The 24,228-nt window shown below is 32.3% G+C and overlaps 1 protein-coding gene across 1 annotated transcript; it reads right to left on the bottom strand.

The window, feature by feature from the left end:
• Positions 1–17,369: 17,369 nt before the first annotated feature.
• On the bottom strand, positions 17,370–21,772 carry LOC127737568 (neuropeptides capa receptor-like). Its single transcript, XM_052248400.1, has 2 exons — positions 21,489–21,772; positions 17,370–19,424 (listed from the first exon to the last, which is right to left on the bottom strand). Exon 2 carries the CDS (start codon positions 19,378–19,380, stop codon positions 18,208–18,210), a length of 1,173 nt encoding a protein of 390 aa, XP_052104360.1. The 5' UTR covers positions 19,381–19,424; positions 21,489–21,772; the 3' UTR covers positions 17,370–18,207.
• Positions 21,773–24,228: the final 2,456 nt, after the last annotated feature.

Genomic DNA, 24,228 nt, shown 5'->3' with positions numbered 1-24,228 from the left:
AGGATATCAAATGGCCCATAGACACTTCCAAAACTCACCAATATACATGTATAAGCGTGAACCCCTCAAAGGGGGTGGGGTGGGGAAGGGGGGGGGGGGGGCGGGGGTCACTTTCCCAGGAGCCGTGGATTGAATATCGTTCGCATATTTCTAAAACGTTCATTAAAATTAGTGGCGCCATGTGTTAAAACAGTTATTGGCCAATCAAATCTGTATATGTCGGTACATTTTTAATATGATAATGTTTTTTTTACCTAAAACATTTTCGTGTTTAAAATATGCGTATTGGTTTTTTTTTTTTTGTTAATAGAGCCTGTAAATTTAAATACCACGATTCCTTGAATTATCTTTTGTCTTGGATACAAGATTATCAATTTTCCAATGTACTTAGATCTTACTTTGATTTTTTTCTTCAAAATGAATTAAAACATAGCTCAAGTCTGACTGTATAGAACTGTAGAAATCTGATAAAAAACGGGATATCACATCCTAATTTTTACGGTAATGTTGTTTATTACGCACGTAAATTTAAATATGATCCGTGAAAATTTATTGAATAAACTTATTCTTATAGGATATCATTTTAACATTGTAGTAAGATCTTTGAACATTGGTTTTATCGGAAGTAACAACATTGATTTTGTTTTTGATATATTTAAAAATAACTAAATGAATATTGTTTTTCATTGACGAAACTTATGGTCAAGCATTTTCCAGGAAGATGTTCGAGCGCCCACAAACATGTTTTACCCCTCCAAATTCGGTATGTGCCTGTCCTAAGTCAGGATCCTTTAATTCAGTGGTTGTCGTTGGTTGCTGTCTGTTATATTTGTTTTTCATTTAATGTGTTGTCATAAATCAGACCGTTGGTTTTTTAAATAATCCTTTGCAAACTTGAGCTCTTTTTACTTGTAGATGTCCGTTAACTATTTCTGCTTCATTTTATCTATATCTGTGTTTTTTTTTCAAAAGTAACTTTTTATATACCTAACAAATAATTTATTTCATTTGAGATGTAAGATTAGATTATACCAGTACAATTTGTAGACTGACAACTATTATGGGTTTTATGGAAAGTACTGTGTGTACATGGTAAAACAATAGAATTTACAAAACAATTATCATATTTCTTTGTTAGGGGGAGGAGGTAATATGTTTATTTTTATTCTGAATTGTTTTTTATGATATTTTTTTGTAGTTTTTATTATTTATTTTTTTCACTTTTCTTAGTTTTGAATAATTTGTATTGTGGATGAAGGTCGTCTATTCAATCATTAATGAATTATTCGCCTGGTATCTATGACGAGTTTTTAATATAGCAAGTTCAACTAATCTTGAATGCTCTAGTTTGGTCTTCTCTTAGTTTATATGTGACTTTCTGTCAAAGAGTGCTGACGCTTGATTTTTCTCGTTTCTACATGTCTTATTTTGGATATATATGTTCTTCAGTGAGGGTGTTGTTCTAATATGTTCTATTGGGTATATATTAACATCTAAGCATACTATATGTTTTTCTATGCTTAGATACCACTCTGAAATATTCTACTGAACTTGATATAATGTCTCGATTATGTCTCCTTTCAATTTGACCCAATACATTAAAAAGAACTTGTATAATGCCATTGTATTTATTACTTGTTCTGCTTATGTCTCCCAACTTCTGTCATATTAAGCTAAATTTAATGTCTCTTGTTAATTCTTGTTTTAGACACTGTCTCATTCACATTTTGGATTGAATACTATGCAAAAGAAAAACAATTGAATCTTAAGATGTTACTTTTGAGGATAAACTCACATTAATGACCAAATAATGAAACATAACATCTACGCAATAAGTTTTAGAATTTTCTTGTCAGTCATGCAAACTATATGGTACATAGGTGAGCTTCAGGGTCCTTTTAAACATGATTAAAAACGAACATCTTAAGCTGTTTTTAATAGATGAAGGTCCATGATATGAATGGGTTTTGGTTGTAATATTAATCTTTGCTTTTAAACATATTGTATTTTCATTTTCCTACAACCTTGATAACTTCCAATGATTAGTTCTATCTACATGCAATATGTTTTTTAGAGTTGTGATTGGACTTCTGCATACCAAAGGACGTATACTTGTTGGATAAGTATAAAACGGTACAGATACACGATCTTCTAGTCGCCAACTAAATACCATCACGAGACAATCCTGTTAAAACAAATATGGACATACATATACAAGTAAGTAGTATATACAAAACTAAGAATAGGAAATGTAGGGTTGTCGTCAATCAAACAGCAACCCATCCATAGGTCAACAAACGATAAACAGTCTATGTTATTATATATATATATGTTAATATCAGTGACACTACACCTACGTCATGAAATTGCAGTAATTCCGAATAGATGTATGGTCCCAGTTCCCATGTTATAACAGGGTACCTTAACATCGTTCATGACCGAGAGTTGAAATCATTCCTCAGTAAAGGACCCAAATATCGTCCCCCTGTCAAATATTAATTGGAATGAGTTTCGTAACATCATCCACGACTCACTCCGTACTTATTGCTCGAAATGAATAAAACGAGAAAAAGCTGACAAAAAAATCCTTAGATTCTTTTTTTAGTTCAGTAATGAACATAGTTGATATTCGTATTAAACATTTTAAAGAACATTTTACTCCAAACAACAACCATAATAGCCCTATTTCTCGTATCAAAAATAAGTTAAAATAACTCCCCAAGGAATTTGTTTTTGTTCCGGTTGATAAGGCTGCCAATAATATCATTATTGTTTGACCTAAATTTAAATTAAGGTTCTGCAAAAGGAAATCACGAATTCAACAACATTCCAATTGACTCCATTTTCGGAAAATGACATATGTAACAGACATAAACTTTTAGCTACCTCTTTACAAGCAGAACCAAATACAATGAAAGTTCCAACTATGTACTGGCTTCCGAAGCTGCACTAAATATCTTGCAATAATAGATTTTATTCGTCTTCAAGCCATTGTTCCACTACTTAACTGTCTATTCTACTTACTAGTACACTTGGTACAATCAAAAACCTGGTAATAAATTGTTCAAATAAGTCCTTTGAAAATAGTGGAATTAATTACTTTTGTGGAGTGTCAAAAATTCGTTGCAAGTACTTGATAAATTGCATGATTATATTGGTGATTTCGAATCTGTTCAAAGTTTTGATTTTTCTACCCTATATACCACTTTGCCTCATAATCGTATTAAGAAAAAATTCACACACCGAATTAAATGGGCATTTAAAAAGTCAGAATGCGAATATATATGTTCAAACTCTTTTAGGTCATTTTTAAGTAACAACAAACAAAAGAACAATGTCAAATTTTTACTAGATAACATTTTTGTTTGTTATGGAGATTCCGTATATCGTCAAGTTATTGGAATTCCAATGGGAACTAACTGTGCACCATTTATTGCGGACCTGTTTCTGTATTGTTATGAGTTACAATTTATGACTAAATCAGCAAAGACCCATCAAAAAAACATCTGATACAAACATTGATAACACTTTTAGATATTTGGATGATACACTCAACTGCAATCAAGTTTAGCGAAAGGTCCAACGACACAATCAGTCAACAAAACTTTATTGGATCAACACATAAAGAAACGATCGCTGTCATTGGTCAATTCAAACCTGATTCGATCTTCAATATGCTTTCAAGCCCCGCCTAGACACACATGCTAACAACTCACACGATAAACTTAGCACTAGTTGTTGTGAATCAATCATGAATGGGTAGATTGTGTACTTGTTTACACATGTGGTTGTTTTTCCCTGACAGTTCTAGTTATGATGTGTAAATTGTATAATTATTATTCAAGTCTTTCGTTAAACGTATGATATGTAAAGGTTCTTAATTTTCTTTTTACTCCTTCAGGGCGAAATAAAGTGAATTAGATCCCGTGCACATGCAGGGGCGGATCCAGCCATTTTTAAAAGTTGGGGTTCCAACCATGTGTTCCCATTCAAAAGCATTGATCAAAAATATCAAAAAAAAGTATAAACGAAAAAACTCCAAGGTACATTCAAAAAGGGGAAGTACTTAAAAACTGACAAAACCATACGCTCCACTACATCAATCAACGGAAGGAATGGACAAATGACGAGGTATCTGACTTGGGACAGGCACACGGAAATGAAATGAGACCGGGATATATGGACTTTTTCAAAATTTCAATCCTTGTATTTAATCTCAACCTGCATATTAGCAAAACAAACAGAAACACACTCAACTTCAAAACAACGAAAAAAATAGATAACAAAAATACACAAAATAAACAACAAATTATGTATACAGGATAAATTCGGTTTGAAACGGTAATAGACCTAGTCCTCGATGTAACATCTCCGTTTTAGAATTTTGAGAACTAAGATGGTCGTCTTTAGACTGTTGGAAAAATGTGTTCATCTAAGGTGACTTTGAACCAAGTTGTGCGCTATGTATGTCGGTCTAGTACACTACACTTCGGGTTTTTGTGTTGAATTTCATCAGGTATGCTAAATGCTAAACTTTAATGTCATACCCAAAACAGATATGAAACCTTGGAGAAAAAATACAAAACCAAACTAAAAAAAATATTGTGTAAAATACTCAGGACATATAAAACTATGTACCAAATACCAAGCGCATTTATCAATTGTTTATTGCTGTAAATATGTGACTCGGACTTCTCTTAAACTGAGTGTTACTGTGCGTACTGTTGTACGTTTGTTTTTTCTACATTGGCTAGAGGTATAGGGGGGGGGTTGAGATCTCAAACAACATGTTTAACCCCGCCGCATTTTTGCGCCTGTCCCAAGTCAGGAGCCTCTGGCCTTTGTTAGTCTTGTATCATTTTTAATTTTAGTTTCTTGTGTATAATTTGGAGTTTAGTATGACGTCCATTATCACTGAACTAGTATACATATTTGTTTAGGGGCCAGCTGAAGGACGCCTCCGGGTGCGGGAGTTTCTTGCTGCATTGAAGACCCATTGGTGGCCTTCGGCTGTTGTCTGCTCTATGGTCGGGTTGTTGTCTCTTTGACACATTCCCCATTTCCATTCTCAATTTTATTGCTGTTCTTTTTTCAACTGTTTCGCACTTTATCACACCGTGGCATATTATGCTAAGGGTTTTGCTAACTGTTGAAAACCGTGCATTTGTTCACATCTTGTTTTGTCTATGGATAGTTTTCTCATTGACAATCATGACCATTCCAAATTCCAAGAGTGTGGGATGGAGAGGAGGATGAAGGACATTGAAAATGAATATTATGTCCAGGTTAAGAATTGAATAAAATACACAATATTGTCCAAGATAGGCCAAGATGGTTATGGACGGTAATTTTCGCTCAACAAACTGTATACCAATTCCAGGGTTTTGCTAATCGTTGAAGAAATGTGTGACATGGATTTGTTCACATATTTGTTTTTAGTCGATTGATAGATGGCACATTAGCAATCATATTTCATCTCCTTATTTGTATACTACGGGGCCTACCATTCAAAATTCCATAGGCCTAAGGGGCATTATAAACGATTTTGTTTTGCCTGGTAAGAACTGAAAAAAATAACCTTGCCCAAGATAGGATGGAAACTAATATATTGCCAAACAAACTACAATAAGGACTTTGCTAATTGTTGAAATCCGTGCGACATCTAGTTTTTTGGTCTATGGATAGTTGTCTCTTAACAATCATACTGCATCTCTTTCTTTGCCTTTCATTTGTATTATAGTAGTCTCAGCATAGACCAAATATTTTATCAATTAACTCGCTGTTTGGTAATGAAAAACAATCAGTTTAAAAAAGTACAACCCATCATAATATATATTTGATAGTATAATATTTCGACCCTTGTATTTGAAAATCAGGCGATGACACAGCATTACAAAACATTTATCTATTTTTTTACGTTCGTAGTAACATAGTACATTCCACTGTTGGTCACCTGTGTCAATTCACGTGCACACTACAAATGTTGTTGTGTTCAAATTTTTCGGCCAATGAAATGAGACGTTACAAGTTGTTTGTTTGTGATACGCCAAAATGTTAACAATGAATTATCAAACGCTAAACTTGACTGCAGTTCAGTGTATATTGGCTCTCAATAATGACGACTTCAGTATGTACACTAAAGAGATTTATCCTGCTGAATCTTGATATCTACATCCTTAACGGGAAGCTTAATACCAAAATTAAAAATGATAAAAGAGATGATTTTTCATTTCCTATTGTTAATTATCCATTTTTAGATGGTGACGTTCCCTTGTCACCATCTTATGGTGTTTATATATTTCAACTTGTTCGATTCGCTCGTGTATGTAACAACGTATTTGATTTTAAAGAAAGAAATCTCTGTATTACTGAAAAATTATTACACCAGGGTTTTCGATATCACAAACTAGTCAAAACATTTACTTAATTTTATCATCGGTACAAGGGCATCATTCGTAAATATAAATCAAAATGCAGACATCTTATACGTTCAGGTATTTCACATCCAATCTGTTATGGTAATATTCTATACAAAGCACAAACATGTCGACATTCACCTCAAAAGCTAACCAAACCTTTAAACAGACTTATTCAGAAGTGATATAGTTACGATACTGTTGCATCCATACAAATCCTAAAGTAAAAAGTTATTCCATGACAAAGTGAACACACCCATTGTTTGTCATACTGATATTTTGCAACAATCGTGACATTATATATATTTTGCCACAATGTTAAAGTCTTAATGGCATCATAATGTTACCAGAGTGATTGTTACTCAGTATTAATTTCCATAATATAGCCGTATTATTGCTTGTATGTTTAATAATTCAAACGTTAATGTCTATATTTTAAATATCTGCTTGTGGAATAGAATATAGAGTTACTATAAGGATATTTTATGGTCATTGATTAAAATGAACGTCAGATACACCTTCTCAACAGTGCGTATGTTTGTGGATATGAAGATAACTTGATTCAATGTATAAAACACGTTATAATACAGTTTTTGGCGGAATGACTGATACTGGTTTGGTAGGGAATTCAAAACTATTACACTAATGCAGTTGGGCGGGATAACTTATACAGTTTCTGACCTGATACCGCCACAATGTGTATTCTGTGTCTTGTTGTCACTGGGTTTGGTTATATTGACGTGTAAATAACGGAATCAAATCACCCTGCTAAAAAAAAAGTTAAAAATATTCAAACCAATTCCTCATCGAATTATTTACAAATTAAATGTTTTACTTTTGTAAGAGAAAAACAGATGACAAATATTGTATTTTTGTCAGAATTTTTGATATTTTGCATTGCATTCGGACATTTGGGTTGAGGAGTTGTTAATTTATTTTTCGAACGCCGAAAAGTTATTTTACCGCATGAAATGATGCGACAGTTGGGATCACACATTTAGAAACATTTCTTTTATTTTTTTTTCCCAAATCAAGAACACTAACACTTACTTTTCAAGCTCATATTTCAAAATGCACATTGAAAACCGACTGCATTTTTGCTTTCTGTCAGATTCGTCTTTCGTGTATTGATTAATATTGTTTCAGCATAAGACAGGCCATTTATATTCCCATTTCAATTGTTTCTAATTTTGTTATGCCGGGACCTGAACATGGATGAAATATTTGCCATTGGACGTTAATCAACCAACAATCAATCATTGGCAATCTTGTCACTTCCCCTTAATATCTTTTTATTGAATATATACAAATATTGGAAAAATGACAACACAAAAAATTTGTATAACTTCTTAATAAAGTTTGCAAATTAACTTATTTTGGCATGTAATGCGAAAATTCAATTAGGTTTTAAAATGAGACAATCCTGCTGACAAGTAATTTGATATTGTTATTGCACATTAATAGAACGTTCAAATACACCCAGTTTAACTATTTATTGCTACCAGCTTCTGAAAGTTTGAAAGTTGTCAGAATGTTTAATCGAAATTACATAAAATACCAAGTTGAACCCTAAAACAATTACCAGTGTTTTATTTTATGATATCTCAAAGATCTCATATCGACCTACAGCAAAATTCAAAATCATATACAAATAAAAATAGATTTGAAAACTGTATAGGGCTTAAATAATTGATAAATAACGTCACAGATTACAATATTTCATACAAATTTAAATTTTGACATTTGATATGAATAAAAGAAATGGTTGTGTATAAGTCAGTGAGACAACAACCTAATAACACACACAAAAAAAGAAACAAAGGATACCATGACTAATATAACATGTTTATAATTTATAGATTATAGACTGTAAAGATTATATTAAACGAATCTGTTACATAATACCGCAGCTGTGTTCCTCAAGGCACAGATGAATCGTAATTGATATCTAGCAATGGATTCCATTTTAACTAGTGCTAGGCACCGACTTGAACTTGCTGTGGGTTGACAGCTTTTGTACCATCCTGTCACCTTCATTGCGACTTTCAGATAAAAAAAAAAGCAAAACAAACGCTACATCCGTTTGCTTTTACATGAGAACGTAAGGAGTTTGTGATCATACTCAACAAACTACCGACCAACTTCTAGTGACCATTGAACGTAACGACCAAATATTGAAAAAACAGAAAAGATCACAATAAGCATCACTAAGCTAGAGAACAACAAGAAGGCAGTATATACTAGATATCTAAATACTGCAAGTGTCATATATTGTTATTTTATCCTAGCACTATATTTCTTTAGTTTTAACACACTATTTAATATGTAGATAAGTAAAATATTTATAATATGATAACAAATTCTAATTTGAAAGAAAAAAAAACGCAATATTTCAGGAAACAATTTCAACAGACATGTAAAGCTATGCCTTTTTAAATAAAGCTCGTATGGTAAAGGTAGAAAAGTGAATTCTTTAAAAATTCTTATAATTTCCAAATTATGCCAAATTTCTAGTAATTTATAAAACTTAGTTTGCATAGTCCAGCGCTACCTACCACAGCTTGTGAAAGACGAACACATCACGCTATTAAATTGACCTTTTTCTTATAATTTCCAAATTATGCCAAACTTCTAGTAATTTATAAAACTTAGTTTGCATAGTCCAGCGCTATCTATCACAGCTTGTGAAAGACGAACACTTCACGCTATTAAATTGACCTTTTCCGTAACAAATGATCAAAATGAATTCATTTTCATATATATGAATTTATTAAAGACTACAAAATGTTTGACTTTGCGTAATTATGTACATAATATCTACTATTCACATCATCATTTTAAAATCATATAGTAATCAAAGAACGACTTGATACATGCCACAAAGGTGTCGGATCGTTGTGAAAAACGATTCAGTACAAAATAAATAAATAAATTATAGAATAAAAATTGTACAACAACGGAAAATGAATATCAAATAATAAAAAAATCAATATTTATTTCGGATAAAACAATCCAATCAATATCAACTTTCCAACGTTATCTTTCGTTTTAACGAAATCTCAAACATTTGTATTATACACGGTTTTTTCTTACGAGTCCCTACGGGTCACCAACTCTTAGTCAATCGCAAGCATCCGAAAATCGAAAATGACTCGTCATGTATTCTTACGTAATGTTTACAATTTTGGGAAAGGTATAGATGCTGCAAAATCATTTAATACGTAAACATGTCGTAACTAACATGTAAAAAAACGTAAATAGCTCGTAATGACTCGAAACAACTCTTTAGTCGGTCGTTAAAGTGGCAAAATCGTAAGGATCCGTGCATGTGTACGATCCATACGGACTCATAAGAAAATCCGTGTATTTGAAGGGGCCATTAAAGTTAGGTTCAACGAAAGGTGGAGGAAACCTTAGACGCCTTTGGGTAAAAACTAAATATCACAAACAAATGAACTTTCAAAAACATGGATTACAAAAACCAAGTTCTTTGAAAAAGTAGATACCAATTTGTAAAATCCTCCAAAATAGTCACCACGTGCAATTTCCATCAATCTAACAATTATTTAACAATGTGCATGGGGGAATCATGGCTGCTATGCATTTTGTGTTTGTACACATTCCTCGTGTATTTTGTACATCCCAAATTAAGTTATACATTGCGCTTGTCTTATATGTATTGCATTGTATGTATGTTCTTTTAATATTCTGCTGCTTGATTGAAATAAATCTTTTCAGTAACATTTTTATTATTGTTATTTTCTCTTCTTCTGTTAGCTGTCACATCCTTCAACTTTGGATAATATTCATCTTAAACTTTTACTTTTAAAAAAATATCCTTTAACAGGTTTTTGAGAAATAGTTGCTTAAGTTAAGTAAAAAAATAAATATTATTGAACTTTTTTTAGTACAATGTACATTCTAAATATTTATATATCTATTTCACACGTATTTAATTTATTGTTACAGTATCTCTTTGGCTAGAAATGTTACGTATATCATTTTGTGACATTGGGTAGCATCTCATTGCATGGCTAAACTCGATATCTCTTTTTATTAATATGTGTGGTAGTATGGTAGTATGCCAGACTTTTTTGGACGCAAAAGAGCACTTGCGGCTATACTTGCGGAAGGACGTTAGCTTTGTTATGCAGAATGTATAAATACACCAGCACGTCAGATTTGATACATTGATTTCATGACCCATATTGAATTGGATTTTAAATGTCTGCCATACCAGTGGGAGGTTTGGCGCTTGTTTAACCCATCAATTTAATTAAAAAGTGTCTGTGGCAAGACAGTCAGTCAACAATTATTCACATAAGGATATCCTTTGAAGAGATTTTTCAAAAGTCAATATATCTGGATTTTGATTAAGACAATAATTTGTTATTTACTAACTTGAGCCAGCGCAACACGTGTTTCTGGTGTAAGCTTCTTCAGGAATACTCGAAACCAGAAATGTTGGAAATCTAATACAAAAACAGGATGTTTTCGAAACCAAAAAGTACTCTTATCGGAAACATGAGTTAGTGTTAGTGAAAATAAACGATTTTGAAAATACTCATTCTTCTTTGTATTTGAAGGACTTTCGCTTTTAATAATTTAACATGAACAATTCCAAATTGTAGTCTCCATTCCGAATATATTACATAGTCCACAGTTTATTCAAATATCCAAACGTTTATATAATAATGTGTGCGTAAAGTACGTCAAATTATCAGTAAGAATTTTAATTACATATATATAATTTCAGCAAAGGGATACTAGCGGTAAATACGCGTATTTGTAAATTAACAGTTGAAGGCGGTATGATAAAATTTTAATCTTGAATCGCAAAACAACTTTGCTACCGGCTGTTTCCATGACAAGTTTATGCCTATACATGTAATGAAATATTTGTGATAAATCTTGATGAATATTGACCATACCAGAGGATATTCATCTTGCACTATTTGATAGTCGTGGGTATTCAAAAATATGTGACGTATATATTTTAAATAAAATTATAATGAAAAAAAGAATGTGTCCATAGTACACGGATGCCCCACTAGCACTATCATTTTCTATATGTTCAGTGGACCGTGAAATTGGGGTCAAAACTCTATGGAATTAAAATTAGAAAGATCATATTATAGGGAACATGTGTACTAAGTTTCAAGTTGATTGGACTTCAACTTCATCAAAAACTACCTTGACCAAAAACTTTAACCTGAAGCGACCAAAAAATTTAACCTGAAGCGGGACAGACGGACGAACGGACGGACAGACGGACGAACGCACGAACGGAGGCACAGACCGAAAAACATAATTCCCCTAGGTAGGGAATAAAAATAATAATCTTTAAAAAAAAATATATAATCAGTTGTTTAAAAAGTGTGCATTTTGTTTTAAGTAGTTAAAAATCAAATAATCTGTGTATAAAAGTAAAAAGCTCTTATTTTGTTCAGAAGTAGGTAAAAATTAAAGAAAAACGTCGTCGCGAAACGTAACCACTACTAAACTGACCACCGCAAGTAAAGTCACGAATCGTTTTAGGAATTACCAATTTGACGGAAACAAATTGTAACCAAAAATGACCACTTAGAATGTATCATTAAAATCACAACAAGACTAAAGCACTGGCAACTGGACCTCGAGTATCATCGATTTATATAGGTTTAATATCAGTGACCATGTTAAATCGGTGCACAATATGATACGAAATATCATTAATAACAATTTTTTACAGTTTGTTCTGTTGTTGTTCTGTTACATCGTTGTCCAAGGTTAAGGCTGTGTTAAGTGCTCGAAGATACGTGTAAACATGCAACAATCACTATGTGCCAGTCCTAAGACAACAGCTGTTTACAGAACGGTTGTCGTTGTTGCTTCTCTGTCATTTTTTCAAATCAGGCTGTTGGTTTTGCCTTTTTAATTCTTTTGCCTTTTTTCATCCCAGAGTATTTTATTATAGCTAATTATACGGCATGAGATTTTTTAGTTGTTAAAGGACCAATAATGACCTGTATATGATCACATCCTTGTCATTTCTCCTAAATTTTGTGAATAGTTGTCTCATTGGCAATCATACCACATCTCTTTAATTTTATAAAGATTATATCAAACGAATCTGCACGAAATCCACGCAGCTAAACCAGTTGTATCAACATATATTGGCATGTGTTGATGATCTGTCTCAAGTCACACCCAGTAGTACGTGACAACACGAAAAGAACAAAAGTAAAAATGTCTTATTGGCATAAAGGACATACGATAAGTGTGACAGAGTTTCAATGTGATATTGAAATAGCGGACAAGTTGTATGTGTGGCAAAGTTTTAATGTCATATTGGCATACTGGACAAATGGTGCAATGTATGTATGACAGTGTAACAATGTCATATTGATATATAGGACATCTGGTATGTTTGCAAGATTTACAATGTCACATTGACATAGTGGACATGTGGTATGCATGATAGAGTTACAATGTCATATTGACATAATGCACATGTGTTATCATGGTACTGGTTTCAGAGCTATAATGTCATAATGTCATAGTGGATATGTGGTATGTATGACATAGTTACAATGTCGAATTGACAGATCTAAGTGGACGTGTGGTATATGTGATAGGGTTGTAATGTCATATTGACATATTAAACATGTTGTTTATGTGACAGAGTTATAATGTCATATTGCCATAGTACACATGTATGACAGAGTTAAATGTCCTTTTGAAATAGATGACATGTGGTTTGTATGTTAGGGTTACGATGTCATATTAACACAGTTGACATGTGATATGTATGTCATGGATCTGCTGTCATATTGACATAGTGAACATAGTGAACATTATGTATGCGTGACAGAGTAATAATTTCATATTGACATAGAGGACATGTGGTATGCATTACAGTGTAACAATGTAATATTGACATAGTGGACATGTTTTGCTGTTACACCACTGTCTCAGGTTAGGGGAGGTTTGAGCGCTCACAAACATGTTTAACCCCGCCACATCCTTTTTATGTGCCTGTTTCAAGTCAGGAGCCTTGTAGTTCAGTGGTTATCGTTGGTTCATGTCTGTCATATTTTTTTTTGTTAATTGTTTTGTTTTAAGTAGTTAAAAATCAAATAATCTGTGTATAAAAGTAAAAAGCTCTTATTTTGTTCAGAAGTAGGTAAAAATTAAAGAACAAACGACAACTACTGAACATCAGATTCCTGACTTAGGACAGGTGCAAACAATTGCAGCGGGTTTAAACGTTTTAATGGTGCCAAACCTCACCCTTATCTGAAACAGTAGTGTAACATCACAACATAAAAAGACACACTATAAAATATCAATTGAAATGGCTTAACTCAATCAAAAGACATATTAACACCAGTGAACATACACTGAACAAATAAATATGATCTATGATACAATGCAAATAGAAAATAAATAAACTAAGGGAAGAATAATTAAAGTAACATGTTATACCGCTGTGAAATGTTAAATGTATGTATAACATAGTAATAATCTCATATTGACAAAATGGACATATGGTATCATGGCAGAATTAAAATTTCATATTGACATAGTGAAAATGTGATATGTATGACTGAGTAAAAATTTCATATTGACATAGTGGACTGTTGGTATATGTGATAGGGTTGCGATGTCATGTAGACATAGTGAACATGTTGTATATCTTACTGATTTAATTTCATATTGTCATAGTGGACATGTGGTAAGTATGACAGAGTTACAATATTACATAGACATAGTCGACATGTGGTATGTATGACAGAGTTAAAATGTCATATTGACAGAGTGGACATGTGATATGTGTGACAGAGTTATAATGTTATATTGACATAGTGGACATGTAGTAAACATGTATGTATGTATGACAGAGTCACAATATTACATAGACATAATGGACATGTGGTACGTATGACAGAGTAACAATGTCATATTGACATAGTGGACATTAAGTACACATGTATGCATAACATAGTTACAATGTCATATTGACAAAATGGACATGTGGTATCATTGCAGAATAAACATTTCATATTGATATAGGGGACATTTATAATTAGTATGTATGACAGAGTAACAGTATAATAATGACATAGATGACATAGTTGACATGAGGTTTGTATTTCATGATTTCGATTGTCATATTAACATAGTTGACATGTGATCAATATGACATATTTACGCTTTTATATTGACAGAGTGAATGTATTGTATATGTGACAGCGTAATAATGTCATATTGAAATAGTGGACATGTGGTATGTTTGACAGAGTTACAATGTTATATTGACATAGATGACATGTGATATGTTTGATAGAGTAACAATGGCATATTGACATAGAGGACATGTGGTATGTAGGACAGTGTAACAATGTCATATAGATATAGAGGAAATGTGGTATGTGTGACAAAATAACAATGTCATTTTAACATAGAGGACGTGTGGTATGTATGACAGAGTTATAATGTCATATTGACATAGTGAACATGTGGTATCTATGACAGAGTTATATTGTCATATTGATAGAGTGGACATGTGGCATGTATGGCAGAGTAAAAATTTCATATTGAAAAAATGAACATATGGTATATATGACAAAGTAACAATGTCATATTGACATAGCGGACATGTGGCATGGATGGCAGAGTTAAAATGTCATATTGACATAGTGAACATGTTGTTTGTTTGACAGAGTGGCAATGTCATATTGAAAAAGTGGACATGTGGTATGTATGGCAGAGATACAATGTCATAATGACATAGATGACATGTGGTTTGTATGTCATGGATACGATGTCATATTAACATAGTTGACATGTGATAAGTATGTTATGGTTACGCTGTTATATTGATATAGTGAACATGTATGTGTGATAGAGTTATAATGTCATACTGACATAATGAACATATGGTATGTTTGACAAATTAACAATGTTATATTGACATCGAGGACATGTTGTATATATGCCAGTCAGTGTTACGAGGTCATATTGACATTGTGAACATGTGATATGTTTGATAGAGTAACAATGTCATATTGACATAGATGATATGTGGAATGTATGACAGTGTTACAATGTCATATTGACATAGAGGAAGTGTGATATGTGTGACAAAGTAACAATGTCCTATTAACATAGAGGAGACAGAGTTAAAATGTCATATTGACACAGTGAACATGTGGTATGTATGACAGAGTGACAATGTGTGAAAATATTACACGATTGTCTGAACAATACATGTATAGTTCTTGACCTTAGAGAAGAAATTTTATGAATTGTTCAGTTTTTACCATTTATGAAACCGTTTATAACATGCGTATTGACATAGAGGACATGTGGTATGTATGAAAGACAGAACCGCAATATCATATTGACATAGTGGACATGTGGCATGTGTGTCAGAGTAACAATGCCATATTGACATAGTGACATGTGAAATAAACATACAATGTCACCAGTGAGATAAGAGACAATATACAGATCATGAAAATCACGATGAATTTTGAATCTTATGATGTGTTAATTTCAGTCCTTCTTCCATGCTTTATATCTGATTTCTTTTCATTAGCATACCTTTTGTACAGTTACTGTTAGAAGTTATCTGTACAATAATCATTTTGATTGACATAAATAAATTGACCAATCCGAATATAAATAAACAAACACATTGCTAAGATTTAAACTCCATCAGACAAAGTTATTTTTTTACTGATTAAACATATTCGCCTTCCTGTTGCATTCCCTTTGTACTCCAAAACGTTTAATAATTTGAAATATGTGAATGAAAGTCTAGCTAAGGCCGATTGGTCACACTTGTTTTGACCTTATATTTGCCTTGTAAGAAATATTTCAAGAACTCTAAAAACATTCTTTTCTTAATGAAAGAAGAAATCGACCAAAAGTATGATTCGGAAACCTTTAGAGGATTAATTTTGAACTTCTTACACAATATTTTTTTAAAAGATACATAGACAATTATCAGTTTAGAAGCAAACTGTGAGAGTTGATGTATTTTGCAACGTAAATGATGGGCAATAACCTGAGTTTAAATCGTAAAATAATTAGAAAAACGTACATTAGACTGATAATGGGAATTTTGAAACTTTTGACATGAAATATGTATGATAAAAGAGGCACTTGTTTAAAGAATTTTCCCCTTAAGATATTTATCGGTGAGGGATATTTCTTTATAGCTTATCATTTTTGCAGGTCAAGTAGATGGTTTTAGCCATCAAAGACACTGTTGATCGGATTTAGATCATTCCCACAATTGACTAGCAAAACGGTTCCCAAAACGTAGTTTGTAAGTGAACTGTATCTGTTTTAAGTCAGAAACTTCATCAGTGGTTATCCTTAGTAACATGTAACATGTTTTGTTCGAATGGAAATTTGATTAAGATATTAGATCTTTGATAGGCATGGTTAAATTCATTCATACATCGTTAAATCCTTTATGTCTTTATGAATTTTGAAGTGTTGTTGGGTAGATGTTTAGTAGTATTTATAAGTTTATATTCAAATCGTTTTAAAGGCATATATTTTCTTAAATCTTCTTTATTTCGCACACAATATGCGGGAATTTGAGTCAATTTTGGCTAATTTTTCAATACAGGTTTTTAAGATATTAATGTTTCAGTAAATAATTCAAGTTACATAGCATCACCGTTACAATGATACAGCATTATTCTCATAAACTATAATAACATTCTTATGAAATTAGATAAAATACCCATGACGAAAGTATAACAAAACCAGGTCCAATCCTGTAAAAGGAAATTCAAGCCAAATCAATTTATCTTAATCATGTATTGATGCATTGACATTACATGTAGAACAGCAATTTAATTCCAGGATTTTCGTGTTCAGTTCTTTTAGAGCCATTAAAACATAGTGGGGGAAGACTGTTACATAATTAAATAAAAATCATTTCTGTAAATGTCAAGTGTCCTTCAAGTTTATTTAAGCACAAACTTAAATAACAATGTGTACATTAGTAGTAAAGGAACCATACTGAATATCAAGTTTGAATGTTATATTTCTTCATACATACATAAACATTAAGCTTTTATTTAGTTTATCAAATACTGAGCTAACATCCTGTCTGTAATCTGTTAGATCCCTTGTGACTTATCTGACTAATTAACAATTCCATACAGATTTATATATCATCATTATTTATTGTTATTTATAAGTACTTGGCTGTTATAAATGATATTTCATTGTTTTTGTCTGCCATTCATGGTAAACAGAAACTTGTAAGAAAATAAACTCGCACCTCAGTGATATCAGAATATTTGAAAAGCACCTCAAAAGGGGAGAGGCAAATTGACACAAACATCAAAATCTGTTTCAACTGATTATTTGCTCTTAGTGTTTTTTATAAGCAGTTCAAAATAAAATTGAACATACATGCTGGAAACAAATGAGGTGTCTTTGTGATTGGGGTAGTTATTTGAACATAACACAATTCTACTGTTTTCCTTTTGCACTATAGTGGCGATTTGTTTTTTATCGAAAAGGTTTATACTTGTAAACAGCAGTTGTTGTAAAAGTTTCACACGGTTAATCATAATCGTTAAATTTACATGATAGATCAATCTATTGGTCTGTGTAAACGTAAAGATTAATTACTTTTTCTCCTAAAACGAAAATGATAGGTAAAGGTTTTGTCGTAATTTTCTGAATCTGCTTCAGTTTTCTCCATGGATAGTCCCTTTTTCATTGCGGTTTTAAGAACATACATCACTTTTCTCCGATATAATGATCAGTCTCTTTTTCACCGAGATTTTTCGGAACCTGCATCACTTTTCTCCAATATAATTGTGAGTTCAGTTGTTCCTGCGTCAGACAGTCTGTCTTCATCATCTACATCGGGACATACACAGCACGAAACTTTTTTACATAATACTTCTTTAAAGACTCGCCTAAAATTTTTACCACATATATAGTATACCAGAAAATTAACCGAAGAGTTCAAGTAATACATTACTTGGAATACATTCCCAATGGTAAGATCTGTAAGACTCGCCACCTTGTACTTTCCAGAAACCGTTTCGATTATTACTTTCAATTTAAAGATATGAATAGGAGTGTGAAGAAATATAAACGTAATTGACACGGCAGTTAGTAGTCCTGCAACTGTTCCATATGATGGCACTAATCTGTTTTTACTTCTATGATGACCAAGGCGTAGTTTTCTTTTGGACGCTTCCATACCCTTCAATAGTATCATAACCATTAATACTACCATTGCTACTAACGGTATAATAAGTGTCATGGCTGTATCTATGTATGTTAAAACTAGTTGAAGGTCTTGATATGTCCTCTTTGTGACGCAATAATTCAAATCGTAAATATCAACTATCTCATTACTCCACAAGGGAATATTATAAATGCACAACGATGCAAACGTTAGAAAAGAAATGATCATAACAGCTGTTCTCGATGTACAATAAAGTTTTATCGACATAGGATGACAAATTCGTACATAGTTTTCAACAGTCACACACACCACACACCAAACCGATAAAAAACTACAAACATACGACAAAAATACTGTTATATGACATACTCCCACAGTGTGAAATACACGAACATCTAGAAAATCCAGCCATACAATTAGTAATGTTATCAGAAACCCGTTGTCGGTGATGGATCGGACTCCTAAGAAAATACAACACGAAAATCCTCGTAACGTTTTCCCTAAAAATAAGGCAGCAGACAGGCTATTTCCCATAAACCCTATGGCACATAACACTGGTAAGGAATATTTCCGTAAGAAATAATCTGGACTGTCAGTCGGTGCTACGTATAATTTATCTACTTCCGGTGTTGTGTTAAATGTTGTCTCGTTATCAGTTTGAGATATAGATGATGCATGCATTGTTAGTATTTGTAGCAATGGACTTATGGACACATTATTGACCGAATTATCAGAACGTTTATTCATATCCAAACGCTATAAAATCTTTACTGACTTCTTTTTATCTGAAACTGAAAATAAAACAGATGTATGTTACTTGAGATAGTTACAGACCTTCCTTTATTTTGTTGGCTTCAATGAAATATTTTCTATAATAAAATGAAAGTACACCAAGACAACTTATACGGTTTCATTAATGGTAAACACTCAACAATTTATAAACAGTTTTCTTTACGACAAGAGTTATGATGATTCAGGCAATCGTGTAAGGTTTTCAAATTTTAACCTAATTTAAAAGATCACTATCCTGTCAACTCTTAGGTTGCGAGTTCTTATCCCTCTCGTGGCGAGGTGTGTTGGATCTTAATTGTCAAGAATAACCATTTTCCTTCTCAAGTGTTCGGTGGTTCTCTTGGAGAACCCTTCTCCCATCACCAATAAATCCTGCCCACCTGAAAGTGGCGTTAATGCCTAACTAACAAGCAAACAAAACCTGGTTTGATATCTATTTATATTTGATATATTTTGGCTCATTGTTGAAAACGTTCTTAAACGCATGTTATGTACAACAAATTACATTCTATATAAAAGCAATGACACTAGAGAGAAGTGCATTGTTAATTGTTCGTCAGCATTTGAACCAAAGTAAGATGAATTTTTGAAGTCTGCATTTCGCATATGGTGCTGCAAACAGTATTTTGAAATTGTATTAGAATATGTCTAACCAACATTTGTTAATGCATGTAAATACTTATTTATCTCATTTATAAACAAAACATAATAACCATTTGGACAATAGAAGTTTTCCATTTTCATTGAATTAGGCTTTCCTAATCAGGTAAAGCAAGTCTACATTGAGCATCATAAATTATCAATTTCTTTATGAACAACTGCAAAACAAATCTTAATAATAGAAATTGCGATATGATTTAAGGTGTCTGTTTTTAAATTTCAAATAATGCGACATAACGGCTAGTACGGATCGATACTATTATAGATAGGTTCAGTAATAAGATGGTCTTTGAATTCCTTCTGTCGACGTCAATATCATAAAGAAACGACATTTGAAATTTACACTGAAAAAAGAAGAACTAGATCTTTCTTCTCTCTACTGGATACCACAATATAATCAGACTTCTCAGAAACGCTGTTATATTGTTTTGTATGTCAAATGGGCCTTGAAACCTCTTTACATTTGCTTACTTCTATTTTGTAGGTAAAAAACCAGATGAGCATACTTAAAGCTGTACCCATCAGTTATAAAAGAGATGCGGATGATACCAAAGAGATATTCAGACTTATAAGTCGACAAATTGACAACGCCATGTCAAAATACTAAAATGACCGAAAGACTAACAACTGTCACAGATAACAAAACACAACATAGAAAACTCAAGATTGATCAACACGAATCCCACCAAATCCAGGGAGATCTCAGGTGCTCTAGAAGGGTAAACATAACATTTATAACATAGTTTGTTCTTTCTTAACTTCCCATTGACCTTACTATTCTTTATACTAGGTTTCTATTGGTCATTTTGGGGTTTGAGCTTTCCTTATGAAGATATATTCGGAAAAGCGCTTCGGACGCACGTAATTATAAAGTGTTATTTTCATTTAGAATACTTTAATGTCGTCTCCCTCGTCCTACACTAGAATAAAACATTTTAATTCTCTACCATTTAAATAAGGACCATGTATTAAACTCAAAGATATGTTACAAAAATTCGCCCAACTTAGTTTCATAAATGGAATGATCAAAATTGATACGAATATAGAAGATTTTAGCTATTTGTCTTGTTAGGAATTACTATTGTTTAAAAAATACTTATTCTAATCTCTCTTACGTAACTTAACGCGCATGATCCTGTTATTCTTTTTTATTTTAAGATTTTGAACTTTTGTGAAATATTGCGTATTCCATAGTATATCAAGTGACTTTTTCATCAATTACCTGTTATCCTATTTATGAATATATGTAAGATAAAACATCGTAATACAATCTCTGCTTTCTTATTGTTAACACATGATGCATGTGTTGTTAAGTTGTAACAATTCAGATCACTGAAATTAGGCCCCTAAAACTAAAGCAGATACATTTTATTGTATTATTAAAGAACAACAATTACACTTACCAATAACTATTTCTTCATTTTATCCAATTTAGTATTTGATGCAAATGTTGCTACCATTAATTACCAATATGTTAGGTATATTCATCTTTAATCTAAACCTTTTGCATGTAAGTATTAACACACACACATAAAAAAAACTTAATATTAACACAATGTATCTCCAGTCATGTATTCCTATAAGCAACTAATTACATTGTCCTCCAACGTTTTGTTACTCTTAAAGTCAGATAATCAGTGATGTCTGCAGAAGAGTCAGTGGAATTTTATACTGTATGTAAATTCAATGCGTGAACGTTAGTATTGAACGTCGATTTCAATCACATTACGGTAGACAATTGATTCACTTCTCTATTTCAATTTATAGAACATGCATTTATCTTCATTGTGAAAAGAAATTAAATATAAATGTATAATTCTGCTGTATCATCTGCTTAGAAAAGAACTTCATTCTTATTTTCAAAAATATTTTAATTATTCATATTTATATATATATGCACATTATATCTGTAGAATTAAAAGAGCGTATTGGGTGGGATATAATCGTTTTCATCTTTATTATCTATCAAAGTTTCTTTCTAGTAATAAAAAGTGGAACATTATACATTGTTTTGTTATTACACGGAGAAACGTTCATTCATGACGGTGAGGTACATGAACTATCACATCGATTCAAATAGACGAGGCAACCCTGTTGATTGAACTTCAATGTTTTTTTTTTTTAAATACTCAACAAATCCAGGACATACAGACTGTGAGACCATAATAGTCTAGTCAATTTAGTGAACAACCTGCAACTAATTGCAACACAAAGTTTTTCTCTGAAAAACAAGTCTGTTACTATCTATGAACAACATTCTAAAACTATACAAATATATATTTTGCGGAAAGTGGTGTAATTCATAAAAATGTTTTGTAGTTAAAGTAAGGTTATATGAGTTGCTTCCCCTTATTTGCCAAATTTGAAAAAAATAAAATTATACAAAAAATGTGCTGTATTTTTTAAAGCAATTGTTATAATACAATACAAATTGAATACATAATTATTTCAATTTAAAAGAATAATATTACAAATGAATCACTTTCCTGTCTCAAAATTTGTATATTTGAATAAAGATATAGACCGAGATTGTGTTCTGCTATTTTACAATCCAAGAATCTAATTCTCAAAAATAGTGTTGGTAAGTTACCTATAAATGGAAAACTGTACTGAATTAGAGTAACCAACTTAGTCACATTCTTACTTGGTATTTGAAAGAATTCTGCCCCTGTGTTAAGGGCACAGACAGTTTATTTTTTGTTGGGGGAGGGGTTCCAGAAACACATGTTTTGTTCTTTATAAAAAAATGTTATTGCAAGATTCAAAGTCTTTAATGTATATTTTTTTTCTTCACAACTTTAGAAAGAAAACAATATATATTTTTTTCATTTACCTTCTGGAACAAACATGTTAAGATTTAGAATCCAACAGTGTTTCATAAAAAAATAAGAATGACGAGTGTTAAATGATTTTATGTTAAATATTTTTTCACAAACGAAAATTCCAGGCTCCTCGAAGCAAATAGCTACTCATGTAATTTGCGACGATCTCAGTACTCACACACCATATAAATTAAGCTTTGACTGTAACACTGAATCCACTTTTCACTTTGGTTAGTAATCGGATGTGTACTTATTGATATTTTAGTCGGTGCCAACAGTATTTATTCATCAACTGTAATTACTAAGCTTTGAACTAGCTATGAGAACTCAGTGTCTTTTTGTTAATTGGTTATATACTCCGTGCTGATCTTTTCGAGTTGAGCCCTTTCCAACTGGGTTTTACAATTTGTTCTTACGTTGTTTGCTATTTAAATAAAATTGAGAATGGAAATGGGGAATACTGTATGTCAAAGAGACAACAACCCGACCAGATCAAGAGCAGATAACAGCCGAAGGCCACCAATTGGTCTTCAACGCAACGGGAAAATCCCGCACCAGGAGGTGGTCCTCAGCCGGCCCCTTAATAAAAACTGTTCCTGATTATTGGAGGGTTGGGTGCTCGCAAACAGGGTTAACCCTGCACACTATGAATATGATTATCACAAGTCAGTGGCCCTTTATTACTTGGTTGTTATTGTTTGCTGTCTGTCATATTTGTTTTTCCGTTTATTGTTTAACATTAATCAGGCCTTTGAGTTTCTCGTTTGACTTGTTTTATATTTTGACGATGAACTATAGTTGTTTACATCCACACCCACATTATTGATATCTCTTGTGGAAAGTTTTCTCATTGGCAATCATACATCTTCTTATGTTTTTAAAGTGGGGAGATTTTATAACAAGTGATGGTTTCATTGGCAAGCGATCAAACTTACTACCAAGAGATCACTGATAGAGTTTAGTGGACCTTAAAAGCTAAACATTTATATTCTTTTGGCATGAGGTGTATTTTTTAAAATATTTTTATAGTTTCGTTCAAATAAGTTGAAAACAGGTCAGCATTCCGGAAGCAGAAAACAGCGTCTTTAATATTGACATATCTGTAATAGAGTATGTTTATGAATAAAGTGAGATTTGAGGTTTTTAAAGTCAACGAGAAAGCAACACAAACGACTAACAAAAACCAACAGACATACTTTCAGATTAGACATGACTATCTAAACGCTATCTCTGGCCATAAAAGTCGGCCACAGACACTACCAATTTTAATTCATACACAGATGATGCATGATCATTTTTTTACAGTTCTTAGGCTAAAGCT

The sequence above is a fragment of the Mytilus californianus genome, unplaced genomic scaffold (genome assembly GCF_021869535.1).
Source record: "Mytilus californianus isolate M0D057914Y unplaced genomic scaffold, xbMytCali1.0.p SCAF_4, whole genome shotgun sequence".
Taxonomy (NCBI): domain Eukaryota; kingdom Metazoa; phylum Mollusca; class Bivalvia; order Mytilida; family Mytilidae; genus Mytilus; species Mytilus californianus.
This window is presented reverse-complemented; position numbering and strand designations above follow the sequence as displayed.